Here is an 18,144-nt window from a genome sequence, read left to right on the forward strand (position 1 = left end):
TGAGTGGGTCACACAGCATATTAAAAGCATGCACTAGGCTCTTTCTCTCAAGCCTGATTTATTGTAACTTTAGAATTGTAGCGGTTACATTTAAGGAATCTTTAGGGCCCTTTCAAGTCCATCCAAAGAACAAGTGAAGCTGCTGTTCAGAGTTTTGTGCCCAGTGTTTATGTTCCATCTGATCTGTGCCACCCAAGCAGCAGACAAGACATGTCTGAGGGTGCTTTGGGGGGATACACAATGATGTCACACACAGGAAATATCAGGGAGGACTTGGCACTTCACAAGGCTGGTTCTTCTTCCATGGGCTCGCCAGCAGCTCTGTAAAAATAAACAGGCAATCAGAATACAGCGCAAGAGTACACAATGACATTGTAGATTTTCATGCATAATCAAAGCTGATTTTTCAACTCTCTCTGATGTTTATTTGTGTTATTCAGTTATCCATAAATAGAGTTTCTTTCTTAGGAAGTATAAACAAATGTCAAGTGGAAAAACATTTTAGATCTAAGCAATCACTGCAAATGTTCCTGTTTATATTAAAATATGTCAGAATATTTTATAATGTCAGGTTCAGAAACGTACATGCGTTGTGTCAGCAGAGTCAATTAATTTAATGAAAAAATTAGCTGGGATACTTTTATTTTTCAAGCATTTGCAACTAAAAATTAATTACTCTTCTTCAACTGGGACCATACCATTAAAACAAATAGTCACCATGTAGTTAGCTGACATGCCAGTCCTCTGATTTTTGCTTCTGCACTTTCGTAACTACAGTGGTTGGTTGCATGCCTTCCTAAAATTTCTAAGACCAAATTCTGAATTTGATTAGCAGATCACTGCCATACAGCAGGCATCTATTAAGAATATATAATCAGATTAGACACCTATCCTTTATTAGAAATCATCTGGGAGACATTCCACTCAGGCAAAACCAAAATCGACTGTTAAAGATGTACAGCTGGTATAAACTGTCATAGCTTTACGACAAGTTACGCCAGCGGAGGATCTGCCCCAGTATCAGCATCCACTATATAAGGGATTGTCAAAGATTATATTAGAAACCTCATTGTTGAAGATCTTAAGAATTTGGACATGACCATTTTTTTTCCTAAGAAATAATTTGACAAACAATATCTAAGCTTGGAACTTAAATTGAAAAACAAAAAAGGCAGTTCAAGCCATTTTTTTACATGAGAGGAAGGCTAAACCAAAAAGAGGCATTCACCAGTAAATCTCACTTAACGTTTGGATTCAATAAAACCTCCCCCAGGAAGTGGAAGCTCTCATGCAAGCCCTAGAAAATTAATTATTTAGGGCTTGCATATCTTACACGGGTTTCTGCAGCAAGGAAGCCAAAGAACTTTAACTGAATCTGGACTTTATTTAAGGCTCCTCCAATGAAAATTCAGCAGTGTCTCTTTAAAGGAATTTATACAGGTTATTAATCCAATCACTAATCACTTCTGGTATTTTGAAAAAAATAAAATAAAACGAGTATAATATGAAAAAGCAAATATCTTGTAACTGACTACTTTCCATAAAGATTTTTACAATGTGTTTGGATTATTAATCCATAAAGCACAAATCCTTCCCCCTTCCCCACGCTGTGGAGGGTCTCATATGCAACGTAACCACTCACGTTCTGCTGCTCCTGGGAGTTGAAAGGGAATGGAATTTATGGGAGCTCTACAGAAGTGTACTCCCATGCATACAGTTCTGTGAAGGTATGTTTGAAAATGTGGCAGGAGCAGGACTGGATAGGATTGGTGTATCTATTTCCAGACAGACTATTGCCACACATGGAAGGGGGCATAAGCATATGCCCATGTTCATGGACATTTTAGGGAAAAAGTAGGTTAAATTTTTCAGTGGTATTTTTTAAATGTTTCAATGAGCTACGCAGCCATTCTGTGGCCTGATGAAGGCGTCCCAGTCCCCTCTTGAGATCACTAACACATGGCCCACTACTCAGTGTGGTGCACTGAATTCCAGTGATAGGGTATAAATGCCCCACTGACTCTGTGGTAAATATGCACTCATCACACCATCTCGAAGTGAGTCATCGCTGCGTATACAACATGTGTATTAAGGCTAACAGAGAAAATGTACAAAAATCAAGCTACAGCTAGACAAATTATCTTAGGATGGTTGATTTGTGTGAGAGAGTAGGGATGTGTTGTATAACATAGGGTTTTCATAGCATTTGCCCCCAAAAATGCACATCATTGTCAACAGAAATGGGTCCCAGAATAGAAGCTACTAGGTTCTGCCTATCTGCTACCATTGGAGGTGAAGAGAGAGCCTCCTAGCATAACCTCTCCACAAGGCTTATCATAGCATTCCTATGATTCTATACTTGATGCATTGGCTTTTCTACGATTCTGTGATTCTTGACTGTCTCACCTGAACTCTGCTAATCCATCTCCCCAGAGGATGCATCTAATATTTCAAACTTCTGAGCAGTTTCAAATAGCTGCCATTTTGTGCTACAGACAACAGGCTGAATAAACACAGCCATCTTTCCCACAATGTGAATTCGCCCATATTCTAATTTATCCCTCATCTGGAAGGATCAGGGCCTATACCAGTGATAGGCTACTGGTCTATTAGCTTCCTAGCCTTCAGAGCTTCCCACCAGTTCCAAGGGGAGAGTCCCATCTTTTCACTAAATCCACTTAGAGCCCTGGAAGATCACAAAATATCAGACTATAAAGTCATGCTATTTTTATGTATAGAAAAGTTATTAGAGAATAGTTTTTAGGGATTTTGACAATTGTGTTGATTTTAACAGACGGTTTTCTTTCCTTTATATTCATGCAAACCATTGACTTCAATAGGATTGCAAGGATTAAGCTAAAAGCAGAAATTGACCATATTTTACATATATATATAATATATGTGTCTGTGTATATATATCATTACACACACACACACACACACACTCACCTATGTAGAAGTGATACCCACATGCCAAATTGAAAATCCATGGATTCTTAAATATATTATCCCGCAACTTTGATCACTTCACCTGGTTTCTCTGCTCACTAATCCATCTTCCTTTGAATTCATTCTCACATCATAATCTAGGAACTGACATATGGAATCAGACTTGAAATCCATCTAGTCCAGTGTTCTGTTTCTGAGAGTGACTGGTAGTAGATCCCTCCAAGAAGGTGAAAGAAGGCGACTGTAGAAAGGTCTGGGATAATCTGCCCACCCCACCTCCACCTCCCAACACACATATACGCACATTAGGTCTCATCCTTGTCTCTTAGAGTTAGAGATTGGCTTGAAACCTGAAGAATGAGGTTTTGGAATCCTTTCCAAATTTTGTTATTAATAACGATAATGTTGGATATTCTTGCTATCCATATAAATAAACAATCTCATTTTGAATCTTGTTAAATTCTTGGCCTCAATGACTTCTGTGGCAATGTTTAATACATTTCCTTTCTCAGTTTTCAATTTTTGTCTTTGTTCTTGTATTTTAACAAGGAGAACTGAAGATCCTGATGTACCTTCTCCATACCATCATTGTTTTATATGCTTTATCATGTTCCCTCTTACTCGTCTCCATCTAAGGTCAAGAGTCCTAATCTTTTCAATCTCTTTTCATACAAGTATTTTTCTGTGCCCTTGCTCACTCTCATCACCGTTCTCTGAGTCCCCTCTAGTTCTGTAATTGCTTTTTGAAGATGGGGTGATCAGCACAGCACACAGTGCTGCAGATAAGGATGCACCACTCATTTATATAAAGGTATTATACTATTCTTTTTATTATTTGCTATCCTACTCCTTATGCATCCTAACTTCTTGTTTGCTTTTTGACTATAGCTGCACATAGAGCAGAGGTCTTCATTGAGCTGTCTATAATGATCCCCATATTTCTTTCTTGAGCTGATACCATTAATTTAGATCCCTGAAAAATGTATGAGTAGTTCAACTTTTTCCCTCCAATGTGCACTTTATCAGCATTGAACTTCAGTTCCCATCAAGTTGCTCATTCACATAGCTTGTTTAATTCTCTCTGAAGTTCCACTCAGTCCTCTCTGGTGATAACTAACCTAAATAACTTTGAGTCAACTTTTGCTACTCATTATTCACCCCACTTTCCAGATCATTAATAAACATATTAAATAACACTGAACCTACTACACACCTTTGAGGCACCCTTTGTTAACTTTTGCCATGATAAAAATTACTCTTTACTTTCTGTCTCCGAGCCAGCATTTGATGCATTACAGCACTTTGCCTCTCACCCCATGACTATTTAATATCTTTAGTAGCAGTCAAAGCCCTTTTGAAAGTCTAAACCAATTGTGCCAGCTGTTCTTCCTTATCCACTACTCTACTGACATGTTCAAAGAATTCTAAGCGATTAGTGAGACATGATTTTCCTTTGCAGAATTCAGGCTGGCTAGATCCTAACATCTTATGATCTTTCAGATACTTTGTTATTCTGCCCTTAATGAACAGTCTGGTTTTCAAAAATCAGCCTGCTGAAAAAAAATCCTCCTTCTGATCCCAAATCTGGAATTAAAACATTTATTTGGAATACTGTTTAAAATGATTTGTTTCTATATTTGTTTCATTCACTGTTAAGAATACAGGAGAAAAAAATTGTATGTCACCAAAAAAGTGTTTTCCTCATTTTAGAAATTGGAATTACACAGATTTCTCAGCTCAACATCATCACACTGAGATTAAAAATAAAAGTACAAGGTATGGTTCTCTAAGCAACAGAGGACTGTCAAATGCTCAAATAGCGTAAGAACATAAGAATAGCCATACTGTGTCAGATTATTGGCCCATCTAGCCCACTATCCTCTCTTCCAACAGTGGCCAATACAGGTGCTTCAGAGGGAATGAACAGAACAGGTAATCATCAAGTGATCCATCCCATATCACCTAATCCCAGCTTCTGGCAAACAGAGGCTAGGGACACTTCAGAGCATGGTTTTGCATCCCTGCCTGTCCTGGCTAATAGCCATTGATGGACCTATCCTTCATGAACTTATCTGGTTTTTTTTAATGCTGTTGTAGTCTTGGTCTTTACAACATCCTCTGGCAAAGAGTTCCACAGGCTGACTTTGAGTTGTGTGAAGAAATACTTCCTTGTGTTTGTTTTAAACCTGCTGCCAATTCATTTCATTTGGTGATCCCTAGTTCTTGTGTTATGAGAAGAAGTAAATAACACTTCCTTATTTACTTTCTCCACACCAGTCATGAATTTATAGACCTCTATCATATCATATTAATCTCTTTTCCAAGTTGAAAATTCCCAGTCTTATTAATCTCTCCCCATATGGAAGCTGTTCCATACCCCTAATCATTTTTGTTGCCCTTTTCTATACCTTTTCCAATTCCAAAATATATTTTTTTGAGATGGGGTGACCGGATCTGAACACAGTATTCAAGATGTGGGAGTACCAGGGATTTATATAGAGGCAATATGATATTTTCTGTCTTATTATCTATCCCTTTCTTAATGATTCCCAACATTCCGTAAGCTTTTTTGACTTCCACTGCACATTGCGTGGATGTTTTCAGAGAACTATTCACAATGACTCCAAGATCATCATTTGGTATATATAACTGGGATTATGTTTTCCAATGTACATTACTTTGCATTTATCAACATTGAATTTCATCTGCCATTTTGTTGTCCAGTCACCCAGTTTTATGAGATCCCTTTTTAACTCTTTTCAATCTGCTTTGGACTTAACTATCATGAGTAGTTTTGTATCATCTGCAAATTTTGCCACCTCACTGTTTACCCCTTTTTCCAGATCATTTATGAATATGTTGAATAGGACTGGTCCCAGTACAGACCCCTCGGGGACACCACTATTTAGCTCTCTCCATTCTGAAAACTGACCATTTATTCCTACTCTTTGTTTCCTATCTTTTAACCAGTTACCAATCCATTAGAGGACCTACCCCTCTTATCCCATAACACCTTAGTTTGCTTAAGAGCCTTGGGTGAGGGACCTTGTCAAAGGCGTTCTGAAAATCTAAGTACACTATATCCACTGGATCCCCTATGCCCACATCCTTGCTGACCCCTTCAAAGAATTCTAGTAGATTGGTCAGGCATGATTTCCCTTTACAAAAACCATGTTGACTCTTCCCCAACAAATCATGTTCATCTATGTGTCTGATAATTCTGTTCTTAACTATCATTTCAGCCAATCTGCCTGGTACTGAATTTAGGCTTACTGGGCTGTAATTGCTGGGATCGCCGCTGGAGCCTTTTTAAATAATGGGCATCACATTAGCTATCCTCCAGTCATTTGGTACAGAAGCTGATTTAAATGATAGGTTACAAACTGCAGTTAGTTGTTCTGCAATTTCCCAATAGAAATGCATTCTTAGGAACAGGTTTTCTGGTGTGGTGTGGCTGTTTCAGTGCCCAGCAGAATGTGGCCCTCGTCTAGCTCAGCTGTGGAGGATCACTACTGTGTAAAGGTGATTTCTGGTATAAGGCTCTTATCCTTGCCCTGGAATAGCAGGACAAGATAGGCAAGAAAGGAAAGGGCTTGGCCAGAATACCTTGTGCCATGCCAATCCTAGAGTGTGGTTTCCTCCCACTCGCACTGTTTACAGTTGGCATAAATTAGAGCAGCCCTCACGATACTCTAATTTGATGCAGGTGGATTAGTCCTGCGCAGAGATGACACTAGGGTCAGAGGAGTGCAAAAACCAGCATTATGCACCTCTGCACATACACCCCCCACCATGACTGGCAGTCTATGAAAAACAGCTGCATCTCAGGATCTGGTCCTTAATCTTTCCAAAAGAAATTATAACATGATGAAAATCCCAATCCTTAGTTCAGAAACCACAGAATCCTCTAAAATGGATTTTAATCCAACATCTCGGAATTACATTTCAAATCTCAGGTTTCAGAGTAACAGCCGTGTTAGTCTGTCTTTGCAAAAAGAAAAGGAGTACTTGTGGCACCTTAGAGACTAACCAATTTATTTGAGCATGAGCTTTCATGAGCTACAGCTCACTTCATCGGATGCATGAAGTGAGCTGTAGCTCACGAAAGCTCATGCTCAAATAAATTGGTTAGTCTCTAAGGTGCCACAAGTACTCCTTTTCTTATTTCATATCTCATTTCTAGTTGGATAAAATCTATATCCAGGTAAACCAGGGGCATGAATTTAAATTCTTTTAAATGTATTCCTAAAATTTATAATGACTTGCTGTAAAACAATTAAGTACCAGATAGCCTTTGCTCCTTAAAAAAAAAGAAGTAAAAGAATCAAGGAGACTATTGTACTGAACTTTTTCAAAACAAAAGATTTGTAAAACAATTGTTGGCCACTACAAAGCTCTAATCAGTTAAATGTGTATCTCATTTAGGTAACAAGTAGTTATCAACACAATCAATGTGTTGTGGTTAAACATGTTTATAGGACCATGGCTGTTTATTTAATTGTCTCTGTATTTAAATTTGTATTTGCATCATTCATATTTTCCCTTCTGTCCTATCCATAAATCACTTCTCCCTTATCTATTCTCTTCTGAAGTCTACAATTTCGTTTCAAACGTATATTAAAATGCATAGAGTATTTTAACAAAAAACACCAAGAACAAAAATAGCTTTTCATAAAGTCTGTTTCACTCAGCATGTCAGGGCCAATCAAATTGAAACAACTGTCTACTTTGTGTTGTCATTTACCCCCGCAAAAAAAAATAAAATAAAATAAAAGGGAAAGAAAGAAAGAAAGAAAGAAAGAAAGAAAGAAAGAAAATGAAAAAAAATACTTAGAATGGTTCTTAGCCAGGAGCATTTTATCCTTTATTCATCAGTGGTAAATGAGTCAGATATGAGTTGGCCAGAAAAAGAGCTGCTTTACCCAAAATCTGAGTTTAAAATGAGTCATCTCACTCCAAACACCAATATATCCTCCAACATAACTGGCAAGAGTTTCCTACAAAGAGACTCTCCTGCTATTGCTCTCTTCATCTGGGAGCCTGATTCTACACAGCTGAAGTCAGTGGGATCTTTACCATGGATTCAGTGAAGCAGGATTGAGTCCTTAGGATGCCCCTCCTAGAAGCACAGCAAAGAAGCTGTAGGCCAGATGCCTGTGTACGTGGAGGGAGGAAGGGAGGGGATTTAAGCCACCTTTGCATCCTCTCCGGTTGCTCTGAGCTGTGGAAAGGTTCTTAGCATAACTTATACAGTTCTGGGGGCCTGTCTAAGTTACAGCACCCTCCCTAGACTGTCATGTGGACTGCAGCACTGTGTGCTTTGGCCCTACCTTCAACATGACCTGGCATACCCTGTGTACCAGGGCTTGCCAGGGGATCCTCCGATGGCAGCCTTACAGTTCTCATCTTTAGTGCCAGTTCCAGTGCAATGCTCACTCAGCTGAAACCAGAGCTTAGAGGGGCCCTCTACATCTGCCATAAACGTCCTGGAGCAGGGGTGAGGCTCTCTTACTTGGTCTGTAATTGTTATATGTGTTACTATCCTGTATGGGTCTGTCTCACTGCAGTGCTCCTTCAGTTTTATGCTGCTGTACTTCACAGAACTTAAGGGAGTTAAGATGGGGTAAAATTGGAGTAATGCAGTGGTAAATCAGGCCCTTTGTTTCTAATACTGCTTTAGAGTTCCTCCATGCCTGTGCTAAGCACACACAGTTCCTCTCAGGAGGTTCCCAGCACCTCAAAGAAAGCAGGCCCTAGAAAGCAGATTTTAGAAGTAACTATTTTTGTTTGTCTCTGTTAACAGGAAGGTGGGGGTCGGGGGGGGGGAAGGAAACATGGTGGCCAAAGCTACTGGAGAGCCTGGCTATCAGTTTGGTCCAACAGGACAGGTCCAAAGGTGCCCCTGTCATTCACTTATGGAAAGGCTGGTTTTGAGTGACCACTGTCCAGGTTATGAATGTGGTAGTGTAATCAGCAATGTAGGCATGCAAAGGTTTTATTGTGCTGCTGAAAAACCTCTGCAGCACCACAAACGATATTTCAAGTGGAGCCATTTTTCCAGAGAACAATTCATGACAGATTCATTCCTATTACCGTCCAGAACTGATGAAGTGTAGTGAACCTGGCAGCCAAATGAATTCCATTTGTATACATATCAGTACATCCGTTTTTCTCACACTCCCTTCAGCTGCACTCTCAATTCATTCCATGTCAAGAAGGGGTGGAAATTGCCACAGGTTATCAGTAGTCAGGTGATATATTTACATAGCATTAAGAATATACGTTGTTCGCAGAAGTACTGCTTTATTGAAGTGATTATAGAATCAATTACTGTGAAGTAGCTATAGTTTTAGATTAATATAGGTTTATAACATGACTTTTAATTACTGATTATTCTAACCTATGTAATTTTATATGCAAAATTAATTACATTTTATTTAAGAGAGCCTAAAACTTGGCTTTATTTCATCATATTAATTAGTTACCAAACCCTAAATTATAGTCCCTTTACATTAGCCCCTCACTCATATGTGGAAAAGGTTTTTACATCCTTGGCTAACAAACGAGAGCACTAATTACCACACACTTAGATTATAAACATTTGGGTTCATTCCTTAGCTGAGGGTTAATTGACAATGTTGTGGATCAAAAATAAGATCACTCATATGGACCAACTGTCTGTCACTGAAAGAAAAAAATGGTTCCTTCCTATGCATTTATGTATTTGTAATAATAATAACAACAATAATCATAAAAAGAAAAGGAGGACTTGTGGCACCTTAGAGACTAACCAATTTATTTGAGCATAAGCTTTCGTGAGCTACAGCTCACTTCATCGGACGCATTCTCTAAGGTGCCACAAGTACTCCTTTTCTTTTTGTGAATACAGACTTACACGGCTGCTACTCTGAAACAATAATCATAATCTATTATTCAAGTGCAGATCACTAGATCTGTGTCTTTGAGTCACAGCTGCTTACTTTACTGAAAAACCCAAGTTTTTACTCTTGTGAGAGCCGATACAACTACAGAAGATTCTACAATATTCTGCTGAGTTCTATAGTTATCCCCCTTGTGCATCATCAGTAAAATTGTCAGCTGAATTCAGATTAAAACAGCCAGTGCAGGTTTTGAAGGGACTAGAACCTTACCACTCAGCCCACAGGCAGCAACTGCCAGTACATTCACATAAGTCATGGATCCATTGGCTACACTCCCACTGCTCCTTTGGCCCACCCACAACTCTCTCCTCCCTTCGATGCTCCTGTGGAGAGAGCTGTCATGGAGCACAGCTTCACAGTGCACAGGGAGCTGAGGAGTCCCCTTGTAGGGCCTCCCTATCTCCTGCCCCTTTTTCCTCTTGTCCAGTGGAATCAGAAGGTTCCACTGCATTTTTGGGTCTCCACTGCAGAGAGGCCAGGCGCGTTTGGCGGTGAAGGAGAATAAATAGGAAACTCCATAATGTAATTTTTATAAAGCGACATTTCTGACTCCAACAATTCCTTAAAGAAACATTGTACTGCATATGGCCCTATTCAATAGACATCAGTGCTTCATTTTGAAATACAGTATTGACAAAAGCGCATTGGCAGTTATTGTTCCATTTTATAGAATTGTTACATTCACATCCAAGTCGGTCTTACTGGATCAGTGTGAAATGTCAGCTGACAGGAAGGGAAAATCAGCACTCTTTATTTGATGACCTATCTTCATCGTGGTACACTAAATACAGTTGGCCTGATTCTCCACCGTCTTACTCCAGTTTTACATCATGTCATACACTGAATTCAGTGGAATTACATTAGTGTAAAACTGAAGTAACGCAGTGGTGATTTCAGTCTATCATGACTAAGTCTGTCTGAAAGCAGTTTAAATGTATTTTTATAATGTCAAATCTAAAATAGGTCTGAATGGCCTCTCAGGAGAAGACTATGCTTTGGCAATTCATGATTTTTTCACATCAGTATTTTGCTTTTTAATTTAGTTTTTGAGGGGGGAAGGGGTGAATTTAGTAACTGTGGATCTCAATAAATATTTATACACACATTTTCAAAGGTGATTCCCTCATATAGGGTGACTCTGTTTTTTGGATGCCCAACTCAATATACTTTCCTAATGGTCTCAAGCTGGGGAGTCAAAACCCAAAGCACCCAAAATTATCAAATGCTTTTCAAAATCTGGGTTCTGGTTCTTACAACACCAGGGTACAAAATCTTGCCATCTGGGTTTCCAGCAATGTCCACTTACCTGTTGCCTTCCCGAGAAAAAGACTGTTCAGCACCCACTGACAGTGAGGCCATCGCAGAGACAGTCTCCGTCTCCTCTCTCTCTTGTTTCTGAGTCTCAGCCAGAGCACAACCCACTAGCACAGGATACGGCTTCACTGACTTCCAGTACTTGCCTCCAAAAAAAAAAACACACATAATAATTTATGGGAATTTTAGCTAGCATGGTGGTATAAGCACAGTAATCACTTCGGTCCAGCGCAGAGTGATTATAAGTTAAAATCTGTACTGTAAGCAGTTGTAATTGGGATTTCAAGCTGCCACGGATCTAAGAATGCCAAATTGGAAAGTGCTCTCATTCCAAGGACTGTGTCACACCCTTCCCCAGAAGGTAATAAACTAAAGGAGTAACACACAGCCTAACGAACTCATATTATCAGTCAGACTGTTGGCTATATCTATGGTAGGAGAAGGAAGTTCAGAGCAGATAGGTATGGTAGTGCCGGGCAATAGGTGCATTTGCAACAAATGGGAATAGAAAAAGGAAAATAATTGTACAAAATGCTCACATAGCACTGACTTGAGGGGGTGGGGGGTGGAGTCATGAATGCCAGCATGGCCTGCAGTTATGTTGCCAGAAAAATCAGGTTTGTTAGTCCTGGATGTTCTTTCTCATCCAACCTCAGGGTGTGTACTAGAACAATAATTTATTTAAAACATTCATATATGCACTGGCTTTTGTTGGAATGCTACTAGGTATTATAAGAAAGACATTTTTCTGGTTTTGGGGGTAAAAACACACAAGTGGAATAAAAGTGTGAGAGAGTAGTCAGCCTTCTGTCTGCAACAAAAAAGACTTTGAAAAACTTCCCAAGTGAAGCAAAAAATAAAGTGTAGGTGAGTAGGAATGAAAAATAATCACTCAGTAATATGTTATTCAAGAACTGGGGTCAATTAGTGGTAACCAGGTGAACAACTTAAAACTTGCATACATATTCCTCATAGTATAATAATCCATAGAATTCTTACTAAATTCCAGGTGGATGCCACCTGGAAAGTAGGAGCTGGAAGGGGGCTGGAAGGGAGTTTGGGACCAGCACTTATCCAGTGGTTAGCAAGAGGCTTCCAGCCGCTGGGCCAGCGGCAGGGTCAGAGCACTTATTTGGGAATTAGTGGAAGGGTTTCAACAGCTGTGACAGAGGGGGGCTCAAGTAGGGGAACTTTTCCAAGGACTAGGAGGAAGATTTTGTCAGTTGGGAGGTGGGTTGGGTCAAGGTGCTTAGCTGTGGGATAGCTGGAGGGTTTCAACAACTGGCAGGCAGGGCCAATTGTACTACTGTGTATTCTGGACTGAGTGTTAAAAATTCCTTCTTTGATAACATGGCATATAACACCATTCCAGGCTTTTCAAAAGATGAGTGTTTTTAGTCAAATGAGACAGCAGCAGTCAATCAAGATAGCAATAACCTTATTTAAAATATACTCAAAAGATGAAAGCATGAGTCAATCTCCATGATCGATAGGCAGCATGGAAGACGGGTGTTCCTTTGAACCCTAGTACTGTGCATGTTTGAATAGTTAGCAGGATCTTTAAATAATAGGGATGGGGGGGAATAAAATCTAAAGTGTATTAAGTATACTACAAAGTTAAGATTAAGTGTTAGAAGCTGGATTTTCCTCCAGACACATGAGAGCCATGGCTAAAAAACTATGCACATAACACTAAACCAAATGGCTGCGGCCTGGCAAATTCTATAAAAACAAGACAAAAATATTCTATGGAGACCATATTCTCTAGTCTTTAAAATAAAAAAAAATAAAAAAGTTATTTAGGCATTCCCCAATGTTCTCACAGCAGTTATATGTAAAATCAGACTGTGCAATATCCACGGGATAATTTATGGGCTAAATGTTCACAAGTGGGCAGGGTTTTTGTTGCAGAAACAGATGTGCAAGAAAATCAGATCTGTTGGCATGGGAATAATACACAGTTTTGCCCGTAAAAGAAATGAACCCATGTTCACTGCTGGATTTTTCAAGGGCTCCTATTCATAAAATAAAATAGTAGTAACTAGCCACTACTGTGCTGCTCTCCTGCAGCAACAATAAAACAGCATCGGAGAGGACTGCTACATCAAATACACGCCCACACACACACACACACACACACACACACAGAGAGCAGCTGCCCCCTGCCCCTGACTTTCTTCTAACACTGAAACTAACAACCAAATTCAAGCATATCTGTTAGCACTGAGTATCCATTTTACCTTCCACCCCCTGTGATCATTCATTACCCTCTCCCCTTCCCTTTCCCTACACTCAATTAACATTGTGAGAGGGGGGTTGGAGGTGGAGGGGAATTGCAGAGCAGGGACAGGGAGCAGGTGGCAGTATCCAGGTAGTGGTCATCGCATCTAGGTATCGATATCTGGAGGATGGAATGAGCAGTGTTTGGGGAGGCACTTCTGAAGTAGTCCCCATTAGGGACAGCATCCAGTTAGCAGAGGGTACACTAAACAGGCTCATGGACTAAGTGCTCCCTGATACTTACAAGAAAATATGAGATAAATTTCTTAAAAACACAAAGCTGTATCCTATGCCAAGATGACTCTCTTTGGAAAATGAGGGCTGTAGGATTGTTTTTATAACAATGGGATGACCAACACTGTGCACAAAAGGCATGTGTAATTTATCACCTATTTTTCATGCACAACTACAAGTGAATGTACAAACTGGGCCTTTGTGTATTTTTGACTACCTGATTTGCATGAACAGTCTCAGCAATTGTATTTGCATAGTGGAGGCAATTGCACAACTACTTTTGCTAGCAGCCCAAATCAGTATTAAAATCCAGCTCTGTCTGAAACAAAAGCACCAGGGACAAACAGCTCACAACTGACATTTTCACTTTCCAAGGCAGAAATGTGAAATCCACCTAATCTTGTTATATTTTCTAATAAGAACATTTGGGAGTTTATGAAGTGGAATGAAGTGGGTTGCCGGTCCCATACATGCCCAGCTTGTGGCATAGACTACTTCTAAGAATAAACTATGAAACCATATAAGTAATCTAGGTATGCTTTTGTTTGATGTATGAAAAAGTGCTCAAGTCTCCAATAAGGCAATGGAAACATTTCCCATTCACAAAGGAAATAGTAACAGTGAATGTTTATATCATGTAGTTTGGTTACAGACATTTCAAACTTCCTTTAAGTATGTGGGAATGTTGTATGTGGCTTAGGATGACATTTTCCATGTATAAAGAGCTCGGTTCCGGGGTGGTGCCTAAGCGAGTGAGAACAACTTATTTAGAAATACATATTGTATGGTTGTGGGGAATACTACTTCCAGTTGTATCGTATTCCCATAAATACATGATACCATTGTCACAAACAAAGAAGTTTATACAAATTCCATTCTACTTAGAAACAATTTGGGTTTTCTCTTTGTCTGATCTAAAATCTGCAATTTCCAGCCTGTTTTTGAAACAGAGATGGAGCAAAGGCAATCCTTGGACTAAAACACTCATCAGAGGTTGTAACATTTAAATACTTGACATCAGAGCTGTATCACAGAAACATAAGCATTAAGTAATGCACATGCCAAAGCAGAATTTGTCAGTATTTTGTCCTGTCTAGTTTTAAATGTTATATGTGATGGATTTCCCCAGGTTATAATTCTACAGTTTAACACATTTCACCCCCAAAAGTTGTCCCTGATATTCAGCCTATATTTTCCTTCTTGTAATTTCATCCAGTTGTTCCTACTGAACTAACTCCCCCATGTAAAATTCATATTAGTTCCTCTCCATCACTAGTGTTTACTCCTTTCAACTATGAGTAGACTGTTATATCCTCTCAGTCATCTCTTAGCCAAATTATGCAGATTTGGCTCTTTTAAGTCAATTCCTCCAATCACTTCCATCATTAATATGGCTCTTCTCTGAACTCTCTCCATTTTGTCAAGATTTTTCTGGTTATAAGTTGTACAGAACTAAATGCAAGATTCAGGTCACATCAGAGATCTATAGAAAAAGACTATTGCCTTTGTGCTCTGTGATGAATATGGCACCTAAGTTGCTTTGATATTTTTGCTGCCATATTACCTTGTACATGCATGTCTCATTTTTGTCCACTATCATCTCTAGGTCTCTTTCAGCATAACTGCATTCCAGATTTCTCTTTCCATTCAACTGTTTTCTTTTTCTCAAATATTTTTTCTCTCAAATTGAATTGTGTTTTGTTATTTTTTGTCTAGGTTTCTCATCTCTCTAGCTCTCTATGTATTATTTCTCTGCCCTCATTAGCATTTGCAGCTTACCCAGTTTTGTATGGTATGTGATTTTCATTAACAAGCTGCTTACTGTCTCCTCCAGATCGTTAGCAGACGATATTAAAGAAGATTGAACCTAGCAGCAGCTCCTGCAGTTCTCCACTACACATATCTCCTCAAACCTGACATTGACATTTATCCTGAAGTCCTGAAGAAAGCTGATTTAACAGCGACATTCATTTACCTGAGTGCATAAGTGGGAGCAGGGTAAACTTATCAGTTATGTCGCTTCACATGAGTTTTCCAGTGTCTCTTCACACGTGAAGAAATATATAAAGAACTAACCAATAATTCTGTATTATGCACATTTTAAAATATGGTGAATCTGCTTTTTTTTATTCACCTAATACTAGCAGAACATCTGGTACTCAAACCAAATCTAAATCTAAATGGCACCAGAGGGTGATGAGAAAGAACTGGCAAATGATAGGTAGGAAACAGGAAGTCTCCCCCACCCACCCACTTAGCATGGCTTGAGGTAGCACATGGTGGCAAGTGGAGGAAGGTCTCTATAGCTGAGTTGAGGCAACTGGGAGCAGGGCAAGGTAGGAAGGTGCAGGTGGAAAATTTAGCAACAAAAACTGGGTGGCAGTAGAGGGCCACAGAGAGTTTATGTGGGGAAGGTTCAGGACTGGTGTGGAGATGCATAAGTAATATGCATAGGGAAGGGGTGGTGGGAGGGAAGCACTGAATATTTTCCATGACTATCCCATGTGGCAGCAGCCATTTTAAATATCCGGATGTACTGTAGTTTTAAACTCACGTCCATCTCAACATGAATACACTGAAAAGATATTTGTCTACAAATTGAATCCAAAGAGACAATGTCATATCCCTAATATACCCACCATATATCTACACACACACACACATATTTCTCTCACTGGATTGCAAGACTAAAATGCTTGAAATGAGAGTTGTGCAAATGAAAGATTTTCAACTATATGGGAATAGGAACGCTTTGATTAACGTTAACAACTCAGCATTTTAAGTGTTAAATCATCAATGAAACAAAAGATGTGCCAAAGAAACAAGAGCACAAGCATACATGTGATAAACATGTATCGTGAATATGCTCAGATATCATATTTTTGCTTAGTCTTTACTCTGTAGCAAAAGTTTAATCAGTTTTCTCTGACATAAATTAATAACGAGAAAAAACACTGAAACATACTTTGAATTTCAGTGGTCTTTTGTAAAGAAGCCATTGCATTCATATTAGGGGTTTGGTGCAGCATATCTTCTGGGAGAGGCTCCAGCTGCAAGAATAGAACAGAATAATATGAGCAGAATATTATGAATTTACTATAAGACACATGGAAATAAACCAAACTGAAACAGCCTAATCCTCAAGAGAAGCTCAGCCCAAGAACTAGTTAATATTTTGCTGGTATCACTTCTAAAAGTATAGCCACAATTTTGTTTTTTGTTTTTCAGCCATGTAATTGAATTCCAAGGGGCTTTTCTATTGGCTGCAAGACTAATCTATGGAGTCTCTGAAGCAGGTGCATGTCTGTGTATTATTCATTAAAAAAAATGTTAGTTATTTGTGTAATTTTTGTAGGTTCTTCACAAACCAAATTCCATTGCGTCTGTATGTGCAGCTGGGCACTCCAAACAAAACCTTGCTGAAGCCGCATTGGGACTAAAGTGTGCACTCTATTATCTTTATTTTTCTAGTGTTATTACATCTAACCATCTTACACATTTCAACATTTTACAGTGGAAAACTATAAAACACAGCTGCTCTTAGTAGTCTTGCGTTAATTTCAAGTAAAATAGTAGACAAAATGCTTAAGCATATCAACAATAAAAGTCATATAAATTTTATTTGGGCTCCGCTGTACTTTTAACTGGCTACATTTACTTTCAATACCCTTTAGTTTGTTTATGTGTTTGAGGGTGCACATGCATGAAACAAAATGCCAACACTTATATGTTGTTTTCCCTATAATTCCATTTTCAGTGGCACTAACTATTCTGAAAGGAGAGCTAGTGCGGTGGTTAGGGGCCTAACCAAAGCCTTTATAAACCTGGGTTCAAGTCCCCCATAAACCAACAGATTTCCTGTATGACCTTAAGCAAATCACTTAGTGTCTTGCTGCCTTGGTTCCCCATCTGTAAAATGGGAATAATAGTACTGCTCTATTTCATACTGAAATGGTGGCTAATAAGTACCTTGGATAGAGAACCTAATATATCAGACATGAATGGATCCTAAATTAAACACTGGGACTTGTGAAATATCAACATGTCATGATATTGAGCACTGACATGATGACATTGTATCATGATGCATGATGATATATCATCACAAGAGCTAAGCAAAAAAGGCAAATCATGTTCCACGTACATTCCTTTCAATTTTTAAATGAATTCAGCTGTGCTTATGCCCCTTTCTGTATACCTTCCATTCTACACATATTAGGGCAATTAAGTTTTACTGGCACAAATGCTCACAGCCATCTGTGTGAGTTCTCATGGAAACAGCAGCTGAAATTTGTACACATAGATATTGATGGCAGAAGTATTTGCATACCCATACAGTCAAAGGGCTGGAATAACATCATGTGAGTCATCTGCCCAATCATGACTAAGAAACTAGCTCTTCTTTTGAATATTTGTAAACTAAGTA

The 18,144-nt window shown here is 39.0% G+C and overlaps 1 protein-coding gene across 1 annotated transcript in view; it reads right to left on the reverse strand.

Moving 5' to 3' along the window:
- Positions 1 to 11,192: 11,192 nt before the first annotated feature.
- The window catches only part of HDAC9 (histone deacetylase 9), a 547,732-nt gene continuing 540,780 nt past the window's right edge, over positions 11,193 to 18,144 (reverse strand). The window contains exons 24-25 of the mRNA XM_077811396.1: positions 16,684 to 16,768; positions 11,193 to 11,350 (exon numbers count right to left, since the gene is read on the reverse strand). Coding sequence (XP_077667522.1) covers positions 11,193 to 11,350; positions 16,684 to 16,768 — 243 coding nt within the window. The remainder of the gene's footprint in view (positions 11,351 to 16,683; positions 16,769 to 18,144) is intronic.

This window comes from Eretmochelys imbricata, chromosome 2 (genome assembly GCF_965152235.1).
Source record: "Eretmochelys imbricata isolate rEreImb1 chromosome 2, rEreImb1.hap1, whole genome shotgun sequence".
In the NCBI taxonomy this organism is placed as follows: Eukaryota; Metazoa; Chordata; order Testudines; family Cheloniidae; genus Eretmochelys; species Eretmochelys imbricata.